This window comes from Fimicolochytrium jonesii, assembly GCF_025526975.1.
Source record: "Fimicolochytrium jonesii strain JEL569 chromosome Unknown EV422scaffold_4, whole genome shotgun sequence".
Taxonomy (NCBI): Eukaryota; Fungi; Chytridiomycota; class Chytridiomycetes; order Spizellomycetales; family Powellomycetaceae; genus Fimicolochytrium; species Fimicolochytrium jonesii.
In genome coordinates, this window is record NW_026515671.1 from 338,601 (window position 1) to 354,361 (window position 15,761).

Genomic DNA, 15,761 nt, shown 5'->3' on the forward strand with positions numbered 1-15,761 from the left:
TGCACACGAGTGCAGGGCAATACTATGGTCCGCTCCCCGGTCCGTAGCCAAAACAAGGTTCGCCTCAGCGTCTGATTTCTCCTTCCGCGTCTCTTTTCCAAGTAGCTCCTTCGCCGCCTTCAGTTTCGGGCATGTGTTTACCCAATGACCATGTTCCCCACATAATTTGCATGGAAACCGGTCAAATTTGGATCCACTTCCTTGGGCACCTCCTCCTCGTCCACGGCCTTTACTCTCTCCATTTCCGCCACGGCTAGGGTTATCCTCCGTCTTCTTCAGCAAGTCTGACAACTGTTTCGCTTCGGCATTGCTGGCCTCCACTGATTTAGGGCGAAATGAGCGTTGGGTTGACGAGTCTAGCGCCCCCATCATCTGTTCCTGACGGGTAGCCGCTTCCTGCATGGCATCTAAATTCGGCAACTCCTTACTGATGATTGCTGAGTAAATAGATCGTTTTAACCCTTTGAGGTATCTATGTTCGACATCCTGTTTTGATGTATCCGAGATCTGCATCACTAAGCGGTTGAATGCCACGTTATATGCAATGACAGAGTGGGTCTGTTTCAACCCATCCAATTTATCCCGAACCATCGTTCCATAGGCGGGTGGGATAAACCGCTTCTCCAGTGTCGTTCTTAATTCCATCCAGGTTCTGGGAATGTTTCGAGAGAGGTTCCGCCACCACAGATCTGCGGTTGCCGTAAATTTACTAGTAACCAAAGCGATTTCTATGTGCGGGGGTAAATCCACCGTATTGATGAAGTTTTGAACCTTGCTGACAAACTCATAAAGAGTTTGCGGTTTTCCCATATCCCCGTCATATTTCGGGATCTCCCTCAATAACTGATTCGTTATAAAGGAGACACTTGTCTTGGATGCAGTGCTCTGGGTGGGTGACGGATATCTCTTTGGCGGTTGATTAATGTCGTCCGGAAGAACATCCTCCTTTAATCCCAACGCTACCCTTTCCCTTTCCTGCGCTGCTGTAGTCTGCATCTCTAGGATAAGATTCAGGAGCGTATTCTGCTGCTCCCGCTGTGCTCTGAGCTCTTCACGCTGTGCGCGAAGCTCTTCCAGCATTTTCAGTTTATACTCGCGCTCGTTCATCTCCTCAACACCTTCCCACTTCGACTGCTCTTCAAGCTCCTCTGTTTTATACGCCGACACCAGTCTCACTGGAGGGACTGCTCCGGTGCGTGCGGGGGTTTGGATGGGGCTCAGCTCGATGTTCATGGCGGTTTGTCGTGTTGGTTCAACGAGTTCGCGATACGATCCTTACTGCTTCGTTCCGGCTTCGCAGGCAGGGCTCATAACCTCTTGTGGTTATAGAAAGTAGCCGATGAAGAGTAGAACCATCACTGTATTACTATTAATTATATCTATTACATTCTTAGGTGTCGGGCACTTCACTCCTAGCCGTCTGCGCAGACTGCTGATGCGACTGCTTACTAATGACGGCGTTTGACAGGATTAGGGATAGGGTTAGGGATAGCTCGCGTCTCTGCACAACAATGATGGCTGCTGGGGAGTACTATTTTGAGAGAACCATGACCGTCGAAAAGAATCACCAGGGTGGCCGCCATGCTAAAGGCCTCGTTGCTAGAGTCAATGTCACTCCGCTCACCGTTGGGCAATCAGGACCGTCTGCCGACATTCGGAAATACCTTGAGAAGCGTTCTGGACTGGACACTTCACGATTCTTTGTCCGTGCAAACTCAGTCAAAAACCTCTTGGCATCTGGCAAATGGTACATCGATGCCCCAGTTGGCAAAAACTCCATCTCAAAGTGGTTGAAAGAAGCGTGCGTTCAGGCTGGAATTGATTGCAACGACCGAAAGCTTGTCCCGCACTCTGCCCACAGCAATTACGGCACGGCACTTCTTGAAGCTGGGGTCCATCAGGATATCACCCAGAAAACTTCAGGACACCGCAGGGCCGCAGGCCTTGCCTCGTACTCTCGAATGAAGGAAACTCATTGCCTTGCCATTGCTAAAGTGCTCGATCCAACAAACACCAAAGGAAACAAGAATGAGCTGCCCATCATTGTTGGCACGCAAACCATCAATTCCTGGACGGCTACCGAGACAAAAGTCAGCACCATGGCGCATCCCCCCAAGTCCCCTATCAAGCAGTTGAAGGTCAAGATTCCTGCAAGGCCCAAATCAGCCAATGCGGATAATGATGATGAAGCATCCAAACTTCTTGACGGAGTTGAATCAGATGCAGCCCATGTAGCCCGTAGCTTTGGTAGTTTCCTGGCCAATGCAAAGGTTGGCCACCTGACTGTTATCAACTGTGTCAACTATAAATCTAAGGCAGAATATTTGTTGTACGGTGTGTGCGATAAATACAATATAACCCTTGTCCTCTCGGGAAATTGCTCAAACCGATCCTCGGGGCCTTGCTTGGCCTTGCAAATAGTCCCTCGGCAAGCCTCGGGCCGATTTTTAGGCCTCGACGCGTCCCTCGGAGCGATTTCTCGCGAATTTCCCTTGACGCGGGCTATATCTGCTACATATAGTACAGATACAGGCAGACGGCAGACGGCAGACGGCAGACGCTGGTCAATCTCCTCAATGCTCCCATTATGTGAGTAGGTGCCTGGGACTGTTGCACCGTCCGGGAGCTCCATATTACCGTAAGCGGGCTGAATACAAGTCTACTATTCAACTATGAGCGAAACACTCACGTAACGGCCACGGGCCAGCCTTGTTACCTCTCAGAGTGATATCAACCCTGACCCAAGCCCTAACCCTACTCTAACGTTAATTGTGGGAATAGCAATTTCTCGTGTGGCGATAGCGTTTCCCAATGATATTCTTACAAAAGTATCGCTGAATGATATCTACAGAGTACCATACAACCTGCCGTCTCCCTTAGAAGGCTTCTTGACAGGACCTGCCGGAAATATTGGCCTTTCTACCCTAACCCTAACGTACCGGATGCGACACGAAGATATCACTCTCCTTGATGAACTTCCAGAGATACTGCCAAACATGGTGTTGCTCAGTGGATGGATCGTCGGCGAGAGATGCAGTCACTGCAGCGAAGAATTCGCGTTAGTCAAAAGTCTGCCTGAATGCTTGGAACTCAGATCCATTGTACCTTCGATATGGCTGCGAAATATGATCTTGCATTTCGGATTGAGTTCCCGAATGATTGGAATCATGGCAGATGCTGCGAAAAGGGAAAGTCAACAAGCGAAGGGGCGATTTGTAATAGCCAAAACAGATGCTCACGTTGCGGGTCGTCTGCGAATAGGAGGAACGCGTTAGTTATTGAAGTGCCAGACGGGAAAGCCATAGTGGGCACACCTACCTATGATGATGACATTAGAAGTCATGATGGGGCCACTGGGATCAGCCCAGTATCGGTAGGCGTTATCCGCACACCACTGCCGATAGAGGAGGGTGCATGAGCACATGGGGCTATCTTGCCGGTGAACAAACCACGTCCGGTAATACTCTACATGTTCAAACCCTTCCATGTCCTGTTTCGTCAAATGTGTGCCACAATCTCTGCAAAGCCCGTGTGTTTCTCCCCATCCAATACTTGGACCGTGTAGTCCACCTCGTCTTGATCACGAAAGACAAAGTGTGGTTCAGGATTATGGAACAGGGCAAAGAAGATGTGACTGACACTCACAAAACCCGTCATGAACATAGACGCAGAACGCCGGAACTGGTAGCAAAGGACAGATCTCAATCCCGACGTACACTCCTTGTTGAACGCTTCCGTGTTGAACGCTTCCGTGTCTGAGAGTCTTTGGAACCTTGAGCGGTTGATGCCGGCAAGAGTTTTTGCGTCGCACTTGGGGTGCGTGGTCAATGGGAACTGAACTCATCTTGCATATGGCAGGTTGGAGCGCAATAGGTTCCAAAACGAAGTATACGTATTATGTGGATGTCGCCAAAAGCACCCAAGGCGGTGGAGGCTAGTAGCGGGGTGTCGGAGGTTCTCCCGCGTTGAGTGCGAAACGTCACCGCCGCTCGTGTTGGAAGGCGTGTCGTGATGACGCGCAGCTCAGTCCGGCCGTGTTTGATGCAAGTTGGGTCGTACGGTACAGTACGGTAGATGGTGTATTCCTCCATGGTGCAGATAAGGTCTTTTTGACATCGTGCGGATCGACCTGGGCTTTGGCAAAGTGGGTTGTCTTGTGCTGGCAGCCTGTTGATGCCGTTCATGGTCTCTCGGTCGCCAATTCCAGCCAGATTTAGATGCGGTTAAGAACTCCCGTAAGACTACGTTGGCGCCGCACGCGACAATGTTCTAAGAAGGACTTGTAAGCTTGGACGAGTGGTTTGCAAATGCGTTATGGGCTTGACGGACTGTGGCAGTAATGCGATCATCGTTGTCTCGGATGAGGCCATCACACAGGCTGTCGCCAACTCCACTTCCGCTTGCGATGTCCACGCTTCACCTATCACTTCTCTTTTCGCTTCTGTTGGCGACCTTGACTCGGTCTGGTGACTTGCCTGCTTGGAGGTCGGCGACGTCGTTTACTTCCAAGCAATTGGTAACTGAAATCGAGGACTGTACAGTAACAATTGGACACCCAGACGGTCTCCGCATCCCCATCAGGTACCCTCATGGATGCGTGTGCAACACCAACATCATCTGGGCCAAACTCAGACTAGGCTGCAAAAGGTTAAAAATGTCATCATAGCCCAAAAATCCGTGGGAGTTGGCCAAGGTAGCCACCAAGTCGGGGTAGACGTCGTAAGGCCTTTCTTTGCATGTCAAAGCATGTCCAGGGTGTTCGCGCGCCTGGGTCGATGGAACAAAGTTTCCCCGGGTAAGGGAGACGCCCGCACATAGCCCCTCTTGTCTCAGGATGCATACGTATGGGGCGCTTGGCAGATGCCCACGGTAGTCCCAAAATGAACTTGAGAACCGCTTCCTTCGACGGTGCCCCTCTGACCCTTGCGTCATAAAAAAAGATCAGATACCACTTCTCGTCTCGTGGGGTCGTAGCGGACGGACTCCGCCGCCTCGGACCCCACACTGCAGAAGGATATGAGGCGGTCCTGAATGTACATCCCCCCTGTCTCCGCCCTGCTCCACAAGACCATTTCGCGGGTACATTGTCACCTCTCCGCTCCGCTTGTTCACCGTTATCCCCTGGGAATGGAGTTTGAGGGTCTTCCAGCGTCGAGTGCTACAGTATGCTCGTTTCCTTTGGTGGCGCGGATGCAGACGATCCCATATCTTCCTCCCCCTTCCTCTTCTTCTCATCCGCTTTCATCTTCGTCTTAAATGTTCTTTATCTCCCAAGCGCTCGCCTCGGGGACGTCCAACACCTCTGGATTCCTCCAAGCTTTCGTGTTGTCGTGGGAACGGTAAAGTCACTCGACTATGAGCCACACTCAGGCGTGAGCGTCTTCCGCTCCTGCGGTAAAGCCAGTGGCCTTTTCTGCTACCCACTTCTCCTGTTGGTATCTACATACAAGGTAACAAACGGAGGGCAGATCTTGGTGGATATCGTCGCCGGACAGACTTTGGCATGGTCGTAGGAAAAACGATACAATTCGGAGACCATAGGCCAAAGCACGCATCATCCCGAGCATAGCCACCACCAGAACTCGCCGGCACTCACTGGGCACTCATTTCAACCTCTTCCCATGGCTCAAGACGGTGTTCCCTCGACCGCGGAGAACTGACGACCGGCCGGTGACTTCTGGCGTTCACACAGACGGGGCCGAAACCTGTTACAGGACTGCATGTTTGAATTATTAGCCTGTCAGGTGCGCTCGTTTAAACTGGCCGTTTTGACGCGCAAAGCCGAGGGAGAAGCAAATTTTGGGGCAACGAAAACGCGTTCAAGTTGTGTCTGGCTTCCCGAAGGCCTGCGTCCCACGCCATAACGTGAAATGGGGCGCCTTTTCACCCCATCCATGCTCACGGCCGCTGGTGAGCGAGCGCAGACGGTTGGCACCTCTGGCGTGATCATGCCCGCCCGATGTCCGCGGCGGTCGGATCAGCCGTGTCACCGTCGAGCTGCTGGTGCTTCCTGGCTGGTGCTGAAGCGCTGGCTGCGGTCCGACCGGGTTGTGCATCGAGAGGCTTTCTCGTTATTATTAGATATTGCTCGCCGTCGGTGTCTTGGATCACTTTTGTGATTGTTGTTCGGGGTTGGATGCTGGATCTCATGAAGTCAGCCCTTCCGCTTGCGCCCGATGCCATAGCGCCCGACCGTTGTGTATCGATTATCCTTCTCTATCGCTCTCAAAGTCACCGCCGTACGAAATACCTCCAGAGAGCAAGCCAGCTCGTCCTCTCGTCTTCCTCCAGATCCAACGCAGCCAATTTCAACTAAACGACAAGGGTCCCAAGAGTGAATTCGTGTGATCCGGCACTCGTAGACAAGCAACCGACGCTGAACGTTTTCATCCATCAGCATACTCTGGGCCATCCCGGACCGACACTGAACACGGGATTGCATATACTGCACTTTTACGAGACTCGAGATTGAGCCATCACACAACGTGCGCATAGGCACTGCCCTCAGCGTGACATCGAAACTCCGGGTAGCTGGTTAGGAACTTAAGTAGAGAACTTCCGCCTTTGCGTTGCACTCAACCTGAACGTCGATCGCGAACCGGAGGTTGGGCCAAAATCCTCAGGAGTCCGGGCGAAATGCCCCGAGCAAACCGGCGACCTGCTTGCGCAGCTTTGTATCTAGCGGCCCTCATCTTGACATATCAGGTTCTCCTCGCTAGGTGTGCAGCACAGAGAACGGGTAGGGGACGATGGTCACCTACTCATGTTGGACGAAAACAGCACGGGCTCAGACAAACAGCTGCTCTGCATCGAAGGTCTGCAGGCGAGCCCGAACGGGTGTCCACCTCGAAAGGTTTACGGCCACAAGCGGTGGATCAGATCACAGAAACGATACCCTCTCAGACGACCATAATACATAAAGTATCATCTTCCGGATTGCCGCCCGTCTCGTTGACGCAGACTGTCGATGACTCTGAAACGACATGGGCATCTTCCTGGGAAAGCCTACCGACGCTAACACAAGCGGAGTCCGATGGACCTTCAGCAAGCACGGCGCAGATAGACGATCCGGCATCGACCCTTGCTGAAACATCGACAACCGAGCTTCCCTCAGTATCCCTCTCAACAACGGCCGTAGAGGACACTCGGGGTCCAACCTCTACTGGGGAAGCAAGCGCATCTGTGACAGACAATCCTACGGGAAGCGGTGAAAGCGAAGACAATATTCCAGCCTCATCCACTATTATATACACGAAGACGTCCGTTATCATCTCGACCCCATTGCCCTCTCTGCCAGACAATAGCCCATCGCCGACGCCTACGGTTCTTCCGACAGAGGGTCCGCATGGTGGCGAGCATCCAGATATACCTGCCGAGACTTCCTTGAGGGAGAGCACCACAACAACAAGCGGCATTTCCACGATTACCACCCCAGTATCAGCTTCGTCCGAAAGTGACGCAACTAGACACACTCACATCTCTTTCACGACATCGAGCGATCTACCCCCACCGCCGGTCACCGATGCACCACCGACTCCGACGCACTCTAGGTCTGGAACTGCTGTAGTAACTCCTATAGGAGGAACACCTTCCGTTACTTCTCCCTCGACAGAGCCACAGAACACTGGAGCTACATCGGCATTGCCGACTGAGACCACGGCTCCGAGTGGGACTGAAGCCACTATCCTTCCCACAATCGCCACAAATACTCCTGGCGTCGCTGCATACCTTTCTAGTGCTGAGGTAGTGCCTGGAGACCAACGGCCGGTGATGGGTGCGATGGGAACCCACCCTCTTGGAGGGATCATTCCCGGAGGGCCTGCCCGCGGCGATGGCAGTGTTCCTTGGATGTCACCCGATGGTGGGACGGGAAGCAATGGTGGCGGAATTCCTGGAATATCCAGCGACATCTCTGCCGCAAGCAATAGCACGACGGTCATAACCGGAGTTATGGTCAGTGTTTTCATCGCTGCGGTAGTTGTCGGTGGACTTATCTACCGACGCCAAACCCGTGCCGATCAGCAGGAGTTTGGAGCGAAATCAATCGATCCAAAACACGACAGCGATCTGCCGCCACCTTTGGCAGAGCTTCCTTCCACTATCTTTGACACTCCTTCTCGAAAAGCCTTCATGATCGACACGCCCAGTTCGTTCTCCTCCCTTGCCGTTCCCAGCGAGGCACATACGATACCTGGATCCACCCTGAGCCTCGCATCAAAGCGCACCATCTTGGCCGCCACAACGAAAGAATGGATGTCGGCTACCGAATCCGTAGCCAAGTCGCTCAAGCAAATATTCATCCCAACTGGCAAGTCCCGGGGTCGCAACCCCGTGCCGTCGATATTATTATCAGGCGTTCCCCATCACCTCGCCCCGCTTGCCTGGTCACCGCCCAAGACGCGGCCCCTCTTGGACGTAGACATCGACACGAGCGAATTTGTCATGCTCGTTCGGTCTCCGAGCACGCAGTCCTCGAGTTGTTTCTCAGAGTTCCTGATTTCAGAAGAAGACTCAGAGGAGGCGAGACAAAGGGGAACGCAGATCGGTGTCCGCGGAGGCTTGGACCGTCTGGGCTCCTGGTCTTTGGATGGAGAGGGCCTTCCGACGTTGGCTCGAAACGACTCAGTCCAGAGTGATAGTGACGCGTCACTGTCTTCCGTTCCTAGCTCGAACGAGTCTCTCCAACGACTACTCTCCGACAAGCGAAAATCGACTTCGGAAACGCACTTCCAAATCGAGCACCGAACAGAAGATGCTTTTGTTGTGAATGCGATCGCTCCTGCTGCCGACGTGTAGTTCGGCGACCCCAGTGGCCGACAATTGTATAGCAATTAGGCGCTCCCCAAATATACCCCTCAACCTCATCCGTCTACGAACACACACCGGGGGACCGACAAACCTCTTATACCACACACTCTGACGAATAGCTCAAAGTAGAATAGCGTCTGCGCCAGCACTTGTATGCGTACCTCCCCTTCCCTCTCCATCATGTATGGTTTTTTTGGTTAGTGCTTTTGGGAGATGTTTGCTGTAGCTAGTAGATTCCTGGAGGTTACCAGCTGATCTTTATGTGTTTATGACCATGAATATGAATTGCCGACTGAAGCGATAAGTTCCGAGGGTTTTGGGATTAGCGGCTTTTTTTTCGACCGGCACGGTTGTCTGTCTACACTGCCTAGTGAAACTGCCCATGGTCGTCAGGGATTCCCGTCTTTTCTCCAAGCTTACACGAAGATAACCGTTACAACAAACCCTTTGCTGCAGTGCCATAGCACTGCCGTGGTTGCGGCATGTGTGTTCCGCTTCATGGAGTAGCTTCGTCAAACAGACTCAAAACCCAGCCGATGCGTGGCTTTTCTCTACGCGCTGTCGATTGTAGAGTATGTCAGCATTGACAGCGCCATTCTTGTTGCTATTTTCAGACTCCATCGCCAGGCGCAGGGGCGAGTCTGGTGAGCTGTTGGCTCGGAGCTGCTTGGAAGATTGTGGGGCTCAACCATCGCGGAAAGTCCCTCACGACGTTTCTTTCTACTCGCAAACTTGTCTGACGGCTTTCCCGCCACCATCAAGAGAGCTTTACTGGGACACTATCTTTCCCATCCTGAAATCGTAACGGGAACGGTTCGCTATGAGACTGAAACTTCAGGAAACGCTTGACGCTTTGCGCGACAGCATGAAGTCTGGTCCGAAGGAGGGGCCCAAGATCCCGTTAACGAGCGCATCTGAAGTACACAGCAAATCGAAGCGTGCCCGGAATTCCTTGTCCCCAGCAACCACGGAGACGGACCACGTTGACGAAGGATTGCCAGAAACGCCGCTGGTATCGTCCATACAGTCGAGCAGGCAAGCCACTATGGAGCGGCCACGGGAGATGGCAAATCCCGACGGTAGTCCACCCGAGGAAACAATAGAAGTCGACGATTCGGATGACTCGCAAGACGCATCAGCGGAAGAAGAAGGAAGCGACGGGAACTCGGCGGACCCGTCCCAGATGCGGCGGCTAGCCACCGAGCACAAATCTTCGCATAAACTGTACTCGAACAAAACGTCGCGGTCGGTGCCTGAGATTGCGATTTCGGATCGGGAGGTTGTGGAGAAAGAGACGGAGATGGGAATACTGGGTAGTAACGAGGGGAAAGATTCAGTCGCGGAGTTAGGAAATATTTTACAGAGACGGGAGAGTGGGATCGCTGCTGTGGGTACAGGTGGGATGAACGGAGGTGTTGCTGGCCCCGTCGTGCCCTGGAAAGGGGCGACACCCGGGACAGAAGCCAACCCGGCGCCCCTGCGCCAGAGACGATCGTCGGCTGGACTGTTCTTCAAACCTGGGTTCTCAAAGACCGAGGCATGGCAAGGTCTGGGTGAAGCTCCAGGCGAAACTCCTAGGGGGGACGGGACGACGACAGGGAACAAACGACATTCTGACTCGGAGAAAGCACGGAGTCCTTTGAGTGCGAGCGATGAACATCTGGACGACCGTTCACCCCGCCCGAGCACCACGCATAACCTGTCGCCTCCTAGCGAACAACGGAGCGGTGAGGAAGAGCAACAGCCACGGCAGAGCAAAGCGGCTTCCGATCGGCCGTACTCGTTTATGCCGGGCTCAGATGCATCATTTCAGATGCCCTCGATGATGCAAATAGACTTGGATGATTTTCCAGAGACGACGACTAAGGACGCAGCCTCGCGGCGGCCGGAAGAGCGAAGCTTGCCTATAAGGCTATCCCGGTCACTACGGGTGTCTGTTGCGCGGAAATCGGTCACGGGCGCGAGTAGCTATGGCGCCAGCAACGTGGGTTCGCAGGACTCATTATCGCTCAACAAGTCGTACAGCACATTATCGGTACAGTCGGGCCCCAGGCATTCTTCCGTAGCTTCTCTCCTGGCTAGGCGACAGGACGTGCCATCAATAGGGCACTTTGTGGTCAAAGCCCAGCAGCGACAAGCTTTGGAAAAGACCGTGAATGAAGAGCTACTGGCTTCTTTAGGTGTACGTGATGAGGAGAGCTGGACAATCGAGTCGACGGGAGTAGTTCAGCCACATGTTGACCTGCGGCCCAAGTTCCTTTCGAGCCACTCTATGTTGACGACGGAGAACATCAATGGAAAACTTACGGTCGTATCCGGTAGACTACCGGATCTCGTACAGGTTCTGGCTTCAGAGGGCACGACCGACGCTGAGTACATTGTCGATTTCCTGACGACGTACCGCTATTTCGCCGACCCTGTAGACGTCGCCCGTCTGCTCATCATGCGATATGTGACGGTGGGAGGGGATCCGCCGATAAGCGCGGAGTCGGAAACGGAAGCAGAGGAAGAAGGAACGAATGTTTCTGAAAGTCTAGCAGATTTCCTATCCTACTTGAAGAAGGCGGACCCTGTCAAAAAGTCTACCGAGACCAACCCGCGGAAACTGTCAAAAAGTGGATCGTCATCATCAGAAGACTGGGGCAGACTGCTGCAACTCAAGATTCTGAACGTATTCAAGAAATGGATCGACCTATACCCTCTCGATTTCGACCAAACCAGAGAACTGTACTTGTTGACAGTCCTCTTTCTGCAAAAGCATGTGGAGACACAGCCGACACGAAGTGTGTTTGCAAGCTCAATGCTGCAAAATCTTCACGAAAAACTGGATGCTTACAGAGCGCATGAGCCGATGCCACTTAGCCCTTCGCAGTTGCTTGTACCGGCATACCAAGCGGCAATATCGCCGGTGTTGCCGTCACCTGGGAGAGCATTGACGCATGGGGTCAGCGAGCCCAGTCTTGCGAGTCTGAGTGTCCGACGCGGCTCAGTGGAGGGCTCGACGGGGACATCGCTTGGAGACTTTGTTACGGCGCGTACTAGTCGATTACCGGGTGGGGCGCCTACGCTGGGGAGGGCATCATCTTCGTTGACGCTTGATACCACCATTCGATCGAAACGGAGAAGCTCGAACGCTGCTCATGGCATTTCGAGCCCGCCGGCAGATGGACCTCTTACTCCGTCGCTTGGCATTGCGATTTCCCTCGATACCTTTTCCCCGAAATCCGCGTCTCACGCTCGAGCCTCTACCTCCCCAGCGAATTTGGAAGCTAGTCAGGTGTCGATGCCTAATATCAGTGACACCTATCATGTACGGCACGCCGGTCTCGAATCTCCCGGTCCGGGGACGACGACCGATTTGAGCGCCGATGCGCTGGCGCAGCAGCTGACCTTGATGGAACACGGATATTTCTCGAGGATACAAATGTCGGAGTTGTTTTTTCAGTCATGGAACGACAAACAAATGAAGCATGTGCTGGCGCCCAACCTCATTGCCCTTATTACGTGGTTCAACCGGATAGCCTACGGGGTAGCAACACAGGTCGTTAGCCAGCCTCTTCTGCGGTCTCGGGTGACATGCATAAAGCGTTTCATCTATATTGCGCAATTGTGCTTTTCCTGGGGCAATTTCAATACGCTTTTTGAGGTAGTGGCAGGGCTTAATCTGGGGCCTGTTACGAGACTGAAACGAACGTGGAAGGCACTGCCCAAGAAATACTGGGATGTTTGGAATCAACTGAATCTCATCGTTTCGAATGAAAGTGAGTTACATGGGCCCAACGGCGTTACTCCTCGCATAATCTTGACAACTTGTCTCTTCATCTGTTTTGCAGACTCCTACAAAACGTACCGAGCAGCGCTTCGATCGCTCCAAACCACCTCCCACCCGATACTGCCCTACCTTGGGGTAAACCTCTCGGATCTCACCTTTGCAGAAGATGGAAACCCTTCCTTTCTATCAACGCCGTCTTCCGCGATCGCGGGAGGAAAGACCAGCGCGCCCGTCATAAACTTCACAAAGTTCCAGCTCATATCGTCCCTTATTCGGTCGATAGTGGGCCTGCAAGCACGAGGATCTTACGCCTTTCCACCTGACATGAAACTGCAGGCCTTCTTGATACAAGAGTGGCCGGTGTTGGATGACGCTGAGTTATACGAGTATTCCAAAGTTGCTGAGCCGAAACAGTTAGGATAGTTATTAGAGAAAAGTGATACCATAGGATCGTATTAGATAGTTCAAATAACTCCCCTGAAGGTTATTCCAAGGTGATAGATACCCTTTCAACACTACTAATTTTTTTGAATTCGACAACTTGGAAGCGTTGAGGGCTGCGCAATTGACAGGGGGTGAGTCACCGCCACGTTCCCGTCAAGCTGGAGCGGGGAGCCAAAACGTGCCTTCGTCATCGTCACTTTACGGCGGAGAGGTTTCTATCATCGCCTCAGGCAATCTCTCCAACTATAAAGTCGCTCCCTGAACCTCATCACCTGTATATGTAGGGTCTGCTCAGAGAATACCGCCTACTTTTACTCCAAGTTGGATCTATCCTGGAATATTTCCCACCTCTCTTCAGGCGTTATCCTCGCAAACACCGCGAACAACTTCCTCCCGTTCCAGCCCATCTCCACGTTGATTCGAATCTCAGTGGCACGATCCCCTCAGCTTCCCAAGTTTCCACGGGCCAACCCTCTTTCCGGTTTGCCGATCCTCCGTTCTGTCGGACCGTTTGACTTGGTTAAGATCACTCGACCGCGATGCCCGACTTGTTAGAGCCGGTAGGGCCGCCATGCTCTACGAAAGACGGTGCGAATAGTTCTTCTGAGGTGGCTGCGAGCACACCGAATTTTTCCGACCCTGGTCTGTCCAACGGCCGACACGCCAAACCGGACTTCCATCTTTCACTTTCTACGAACGGGAACACAGCAGACAGTTCGACGGCGAGCACAGCACAATCACCAGTATCGTCTCCCCTGATTTCCACCCCGGGAGGTTCCCCTTGGGACAGTATCGAGTTCGACTTCGACGTACAAGATCTTTCAGTTTTCGACCTTGTTGGTTCGGATTGGGTCCGTGTTCTCCAAAACAATTTCAAGCAGCAACGGCGTCGCATCGAAGCAAGCGCAGTAGGGCGCAACTTGCGCTCCCGACAGGTATGGGATTCTTAGGATCAACTGTCTTGGGAAACCGATTGACCTCTAGCTGTTTTTCAGGAAAAGTTAGCAGCCCTGCAGAAAAAAGTCATAGAGCGTCAATTACGAGTTCTCACTGGATTAGTGGACCCACGGAAGAAAGCAACCTCAGCGGCTGCCGCCAAAAATCGTGATAAGATTGCGTTTGTTGTTGGCGTGACGAACATGTGGGTCACGGCCTTGTTGTTCGGAGTCGCCCCGTCGATCATGCCATACTTCTACGTCGTGAAGGCGGCGGTGCTCTTGCTTGCACGTCTCGTCACCTACAAAAACAACAAATGGCACTACTTTATGTTCGACATGTGCTATTTCGTCAACTTCCTTCTATTTGTTCTCATATTCTTCCGGGGAGCTCACACTTCGCTGTATGCTGCGACATGGGGATTAGCAAATGGACCGGTGCTCGTGGCGATAACGGCATGGCGGAACTCACTAGTGTTCCACTCACTGGACAAAGTCACATCGCTGTTGATTCATTTCGATCCGCCTTTGACCCTCTTCACATTGCGATGGGTGATGAGCACGCCGATCTCGACGGAGTGCCTTCATCACCCGCTCGCCGCTCTTACCGAGTCGTCTCTGAACACGACCATAGCTGGCGGACTCCCGTCATCTCTCTCGGTGTTCCGTCTGCCGGCGCATTTGGAATGCCTTTCCGCCGATCCCCCGCACTTATCGTTTATGACATTGTTCACCACTTCCCTGGCTGTCTACATGTTCTGGCAGGCGGCCTATTGGGTTTTTGTTTGGACGATGCGGGCGGACAAGATTGCCGCCGGATACGCGACCTCCACCACCTACATGCTGCAGAATCACAAATCGGCCGTCGCCAAAGTCGCCAACAAAGTAGCACCGCCTTACCGACCGGCGGTTTTCATGGGCATTCAATTCGTTTACACGATGATCACGATCGCACCAACGTACTTGTTCTATCATTACAAGTGGCTCCATGCTACCGCGCTCGTTGCCTCATTGGCGATGGCGACATACAATGGAGCGAACTACTACTTTGAAGTGTTCTCCAAAAAGTATGTGGAAGAACTACTCAAGTTGGAGAAGGAGATTGAGGCCGACGCTAAGCGAGCTGCTGCCGGCATTCCGAGTTCCCCAAACCCTTTCACAACGGATTCATCGAGCTCACCAACGAAAGCGAATGCGAATGGGAAGGCCCAGACGGAGGTAGATCCCACATCGCCCCTTCTGCTTCCCGAAGCGTATCCTGGCGCGTCCCCTGATACGACACCGCTACCGCCCCCGGACCCTTTGGCGGTCAAGAAGGATATTTGAACCAGCGGGGCTTTCTACGTGTAGCTTACTTCCTTCGTCGACGTCTCGATGCACATCAATGCAGCCCGTCCAGTATAGCGTTCCGCTCCCTTGTATAGAGATACCCTCAATACGTGCCGCAATAGCATAACATCTTCTTCTGAGCTCGCTCCCTCTTACCAGGTCACCGCATGGAGTTTTCGTTCGATGTACCCATTTTTCGTATCATGCCAATTTTGTAAATATCATCACAACGCACCTCATCTTTTCCAGCGTGTGGAGACAATGCCAACCTGGTTTCTCAGTTGGACGGGTTGAGTTCACTAACTCATTGGCGAGCGAACTACCATTATGATAATGTTGCTCGAAGCATATCTACATCCTCCCCCTTTTTGATGTCTGCTTTGCTTTCTTCGTTCAGTCTACCAAGCGAACCAAACGCGAACTGACATTATTGACGGGATAGAAGCCACGTGACGTCGATTAAATATGCAACG

General features: G+C 52.8%; 3 protein-coding genes across 3 annotated transcripts; 2 read left to right on the forward strand and 1 right to left on the reverse strand.

Moving 5' to 3' along the window:
- Positions 1-2,658: 2,658 nt before the first annotated feature.
- EV422DRAFT_305222 (uncharacterized protein) lies at positions 2,659-4,079 on the reverse strand. The gene is made up of 7 exons (XM_053066118.1): positions 3,717-4,079; positions 3,470-3,575; positions 3,319-3,394; positions 3,240-3,251; positions 3,106-3,177; positions 2,940-3,040; positions 2,659-2,845 (listed from the first exon to the last, which is right to left on the reverse strand). Exons 1-7 carry the CDS (start codon positions 3,842-3,844, stop codon positions 2,720-2,722), a joined length of 621 nt encoding a protein of 206 aa, XP_052927940.1. The 5' UTR covers positions 3,845-4,079; the 3' UTR covers positions 2,659-2,719.
- Positions 4,080-9,628: 5,549 nt separating this feature from the next.
- On the forward strand, positions 9,629-13,003 carry EV422DRAFT_564773 (ras guanine nucleotide exchange factor domain-containing protein; the record flags this gene model as incomplete). The annotated part of the gene is made up of 2 exons (XM_053072231.1): positions 9,629-12,569; positions 12,642-13,003. The coding sequence occupies 2 exons, from the start codon at positions 9,629-9,631 to the stop codon at positions 13,001-13,003; spliced, it is 3,303 nt and encodes a 1,100-aa protein (XP_052927941.1).
- A 222-nt stretch (positions 13,004-13,225) lies between these two features.
- On the forward strand, positions 13,226-15,669 carry EV422DRAFT_305292 (uncharacterized protein). Its single transcript, XM_053066119.1, has 2 exons — positions 13,226-13,959; positions 14,026-15,669. The coding sequence occupies exons 1-2, from the start codon at positions 13,564-13,566 to the stop codon at positions 15,283-15,285; spliced, it is 1,656 nt and encodes a 551-aa protein (XP_052927942.1). The 5' UTR covers positions 13,226-13,563; the 3' UTR covers positions 15,286-15,669.
- The last annotated feature ends 92 nt before the right edge of the window (positions 15,670-15,761 follow it).

Coding starts and splice junctions, on each gene's coding strand:
- EV422DRAFT_305222 (XM_053066118.1), bottom strand. CDS start 3,844: ATGAGTTCAGTTCCCATTGACCACGCACCCCAAGTGCGACGCAAAAAC. Junction 3,576..3,716: donor GGAAGCGTTCAACAAGGAGT/GTACGTCGGGAT, acceptor TTCGTGATCAAG/ACGAGGTGGACTACACGGTC. Junction 2,846..2,939: donor ATATCTTCGTGTCGCATCCG/GTACGTTAGGGT, acceptor GGTACTCTGTAG/ATATCATTCAGCGATACTTT.
- EV422DRAFT_305292 (XM_053066119.1), top strand. CDS start 13,564: ATGCCCGACTTGTTAGAGCCGGTAGGGCCGCCATGCTCTACGAAAGAC. Junction 13,960..14,025: donor GCAACTTGCGCTCCCGACAG/GTATGGGATTCT, acceptor TTTCAGGAAAAG/TTAGCAGCCCTGCAGAAAAA.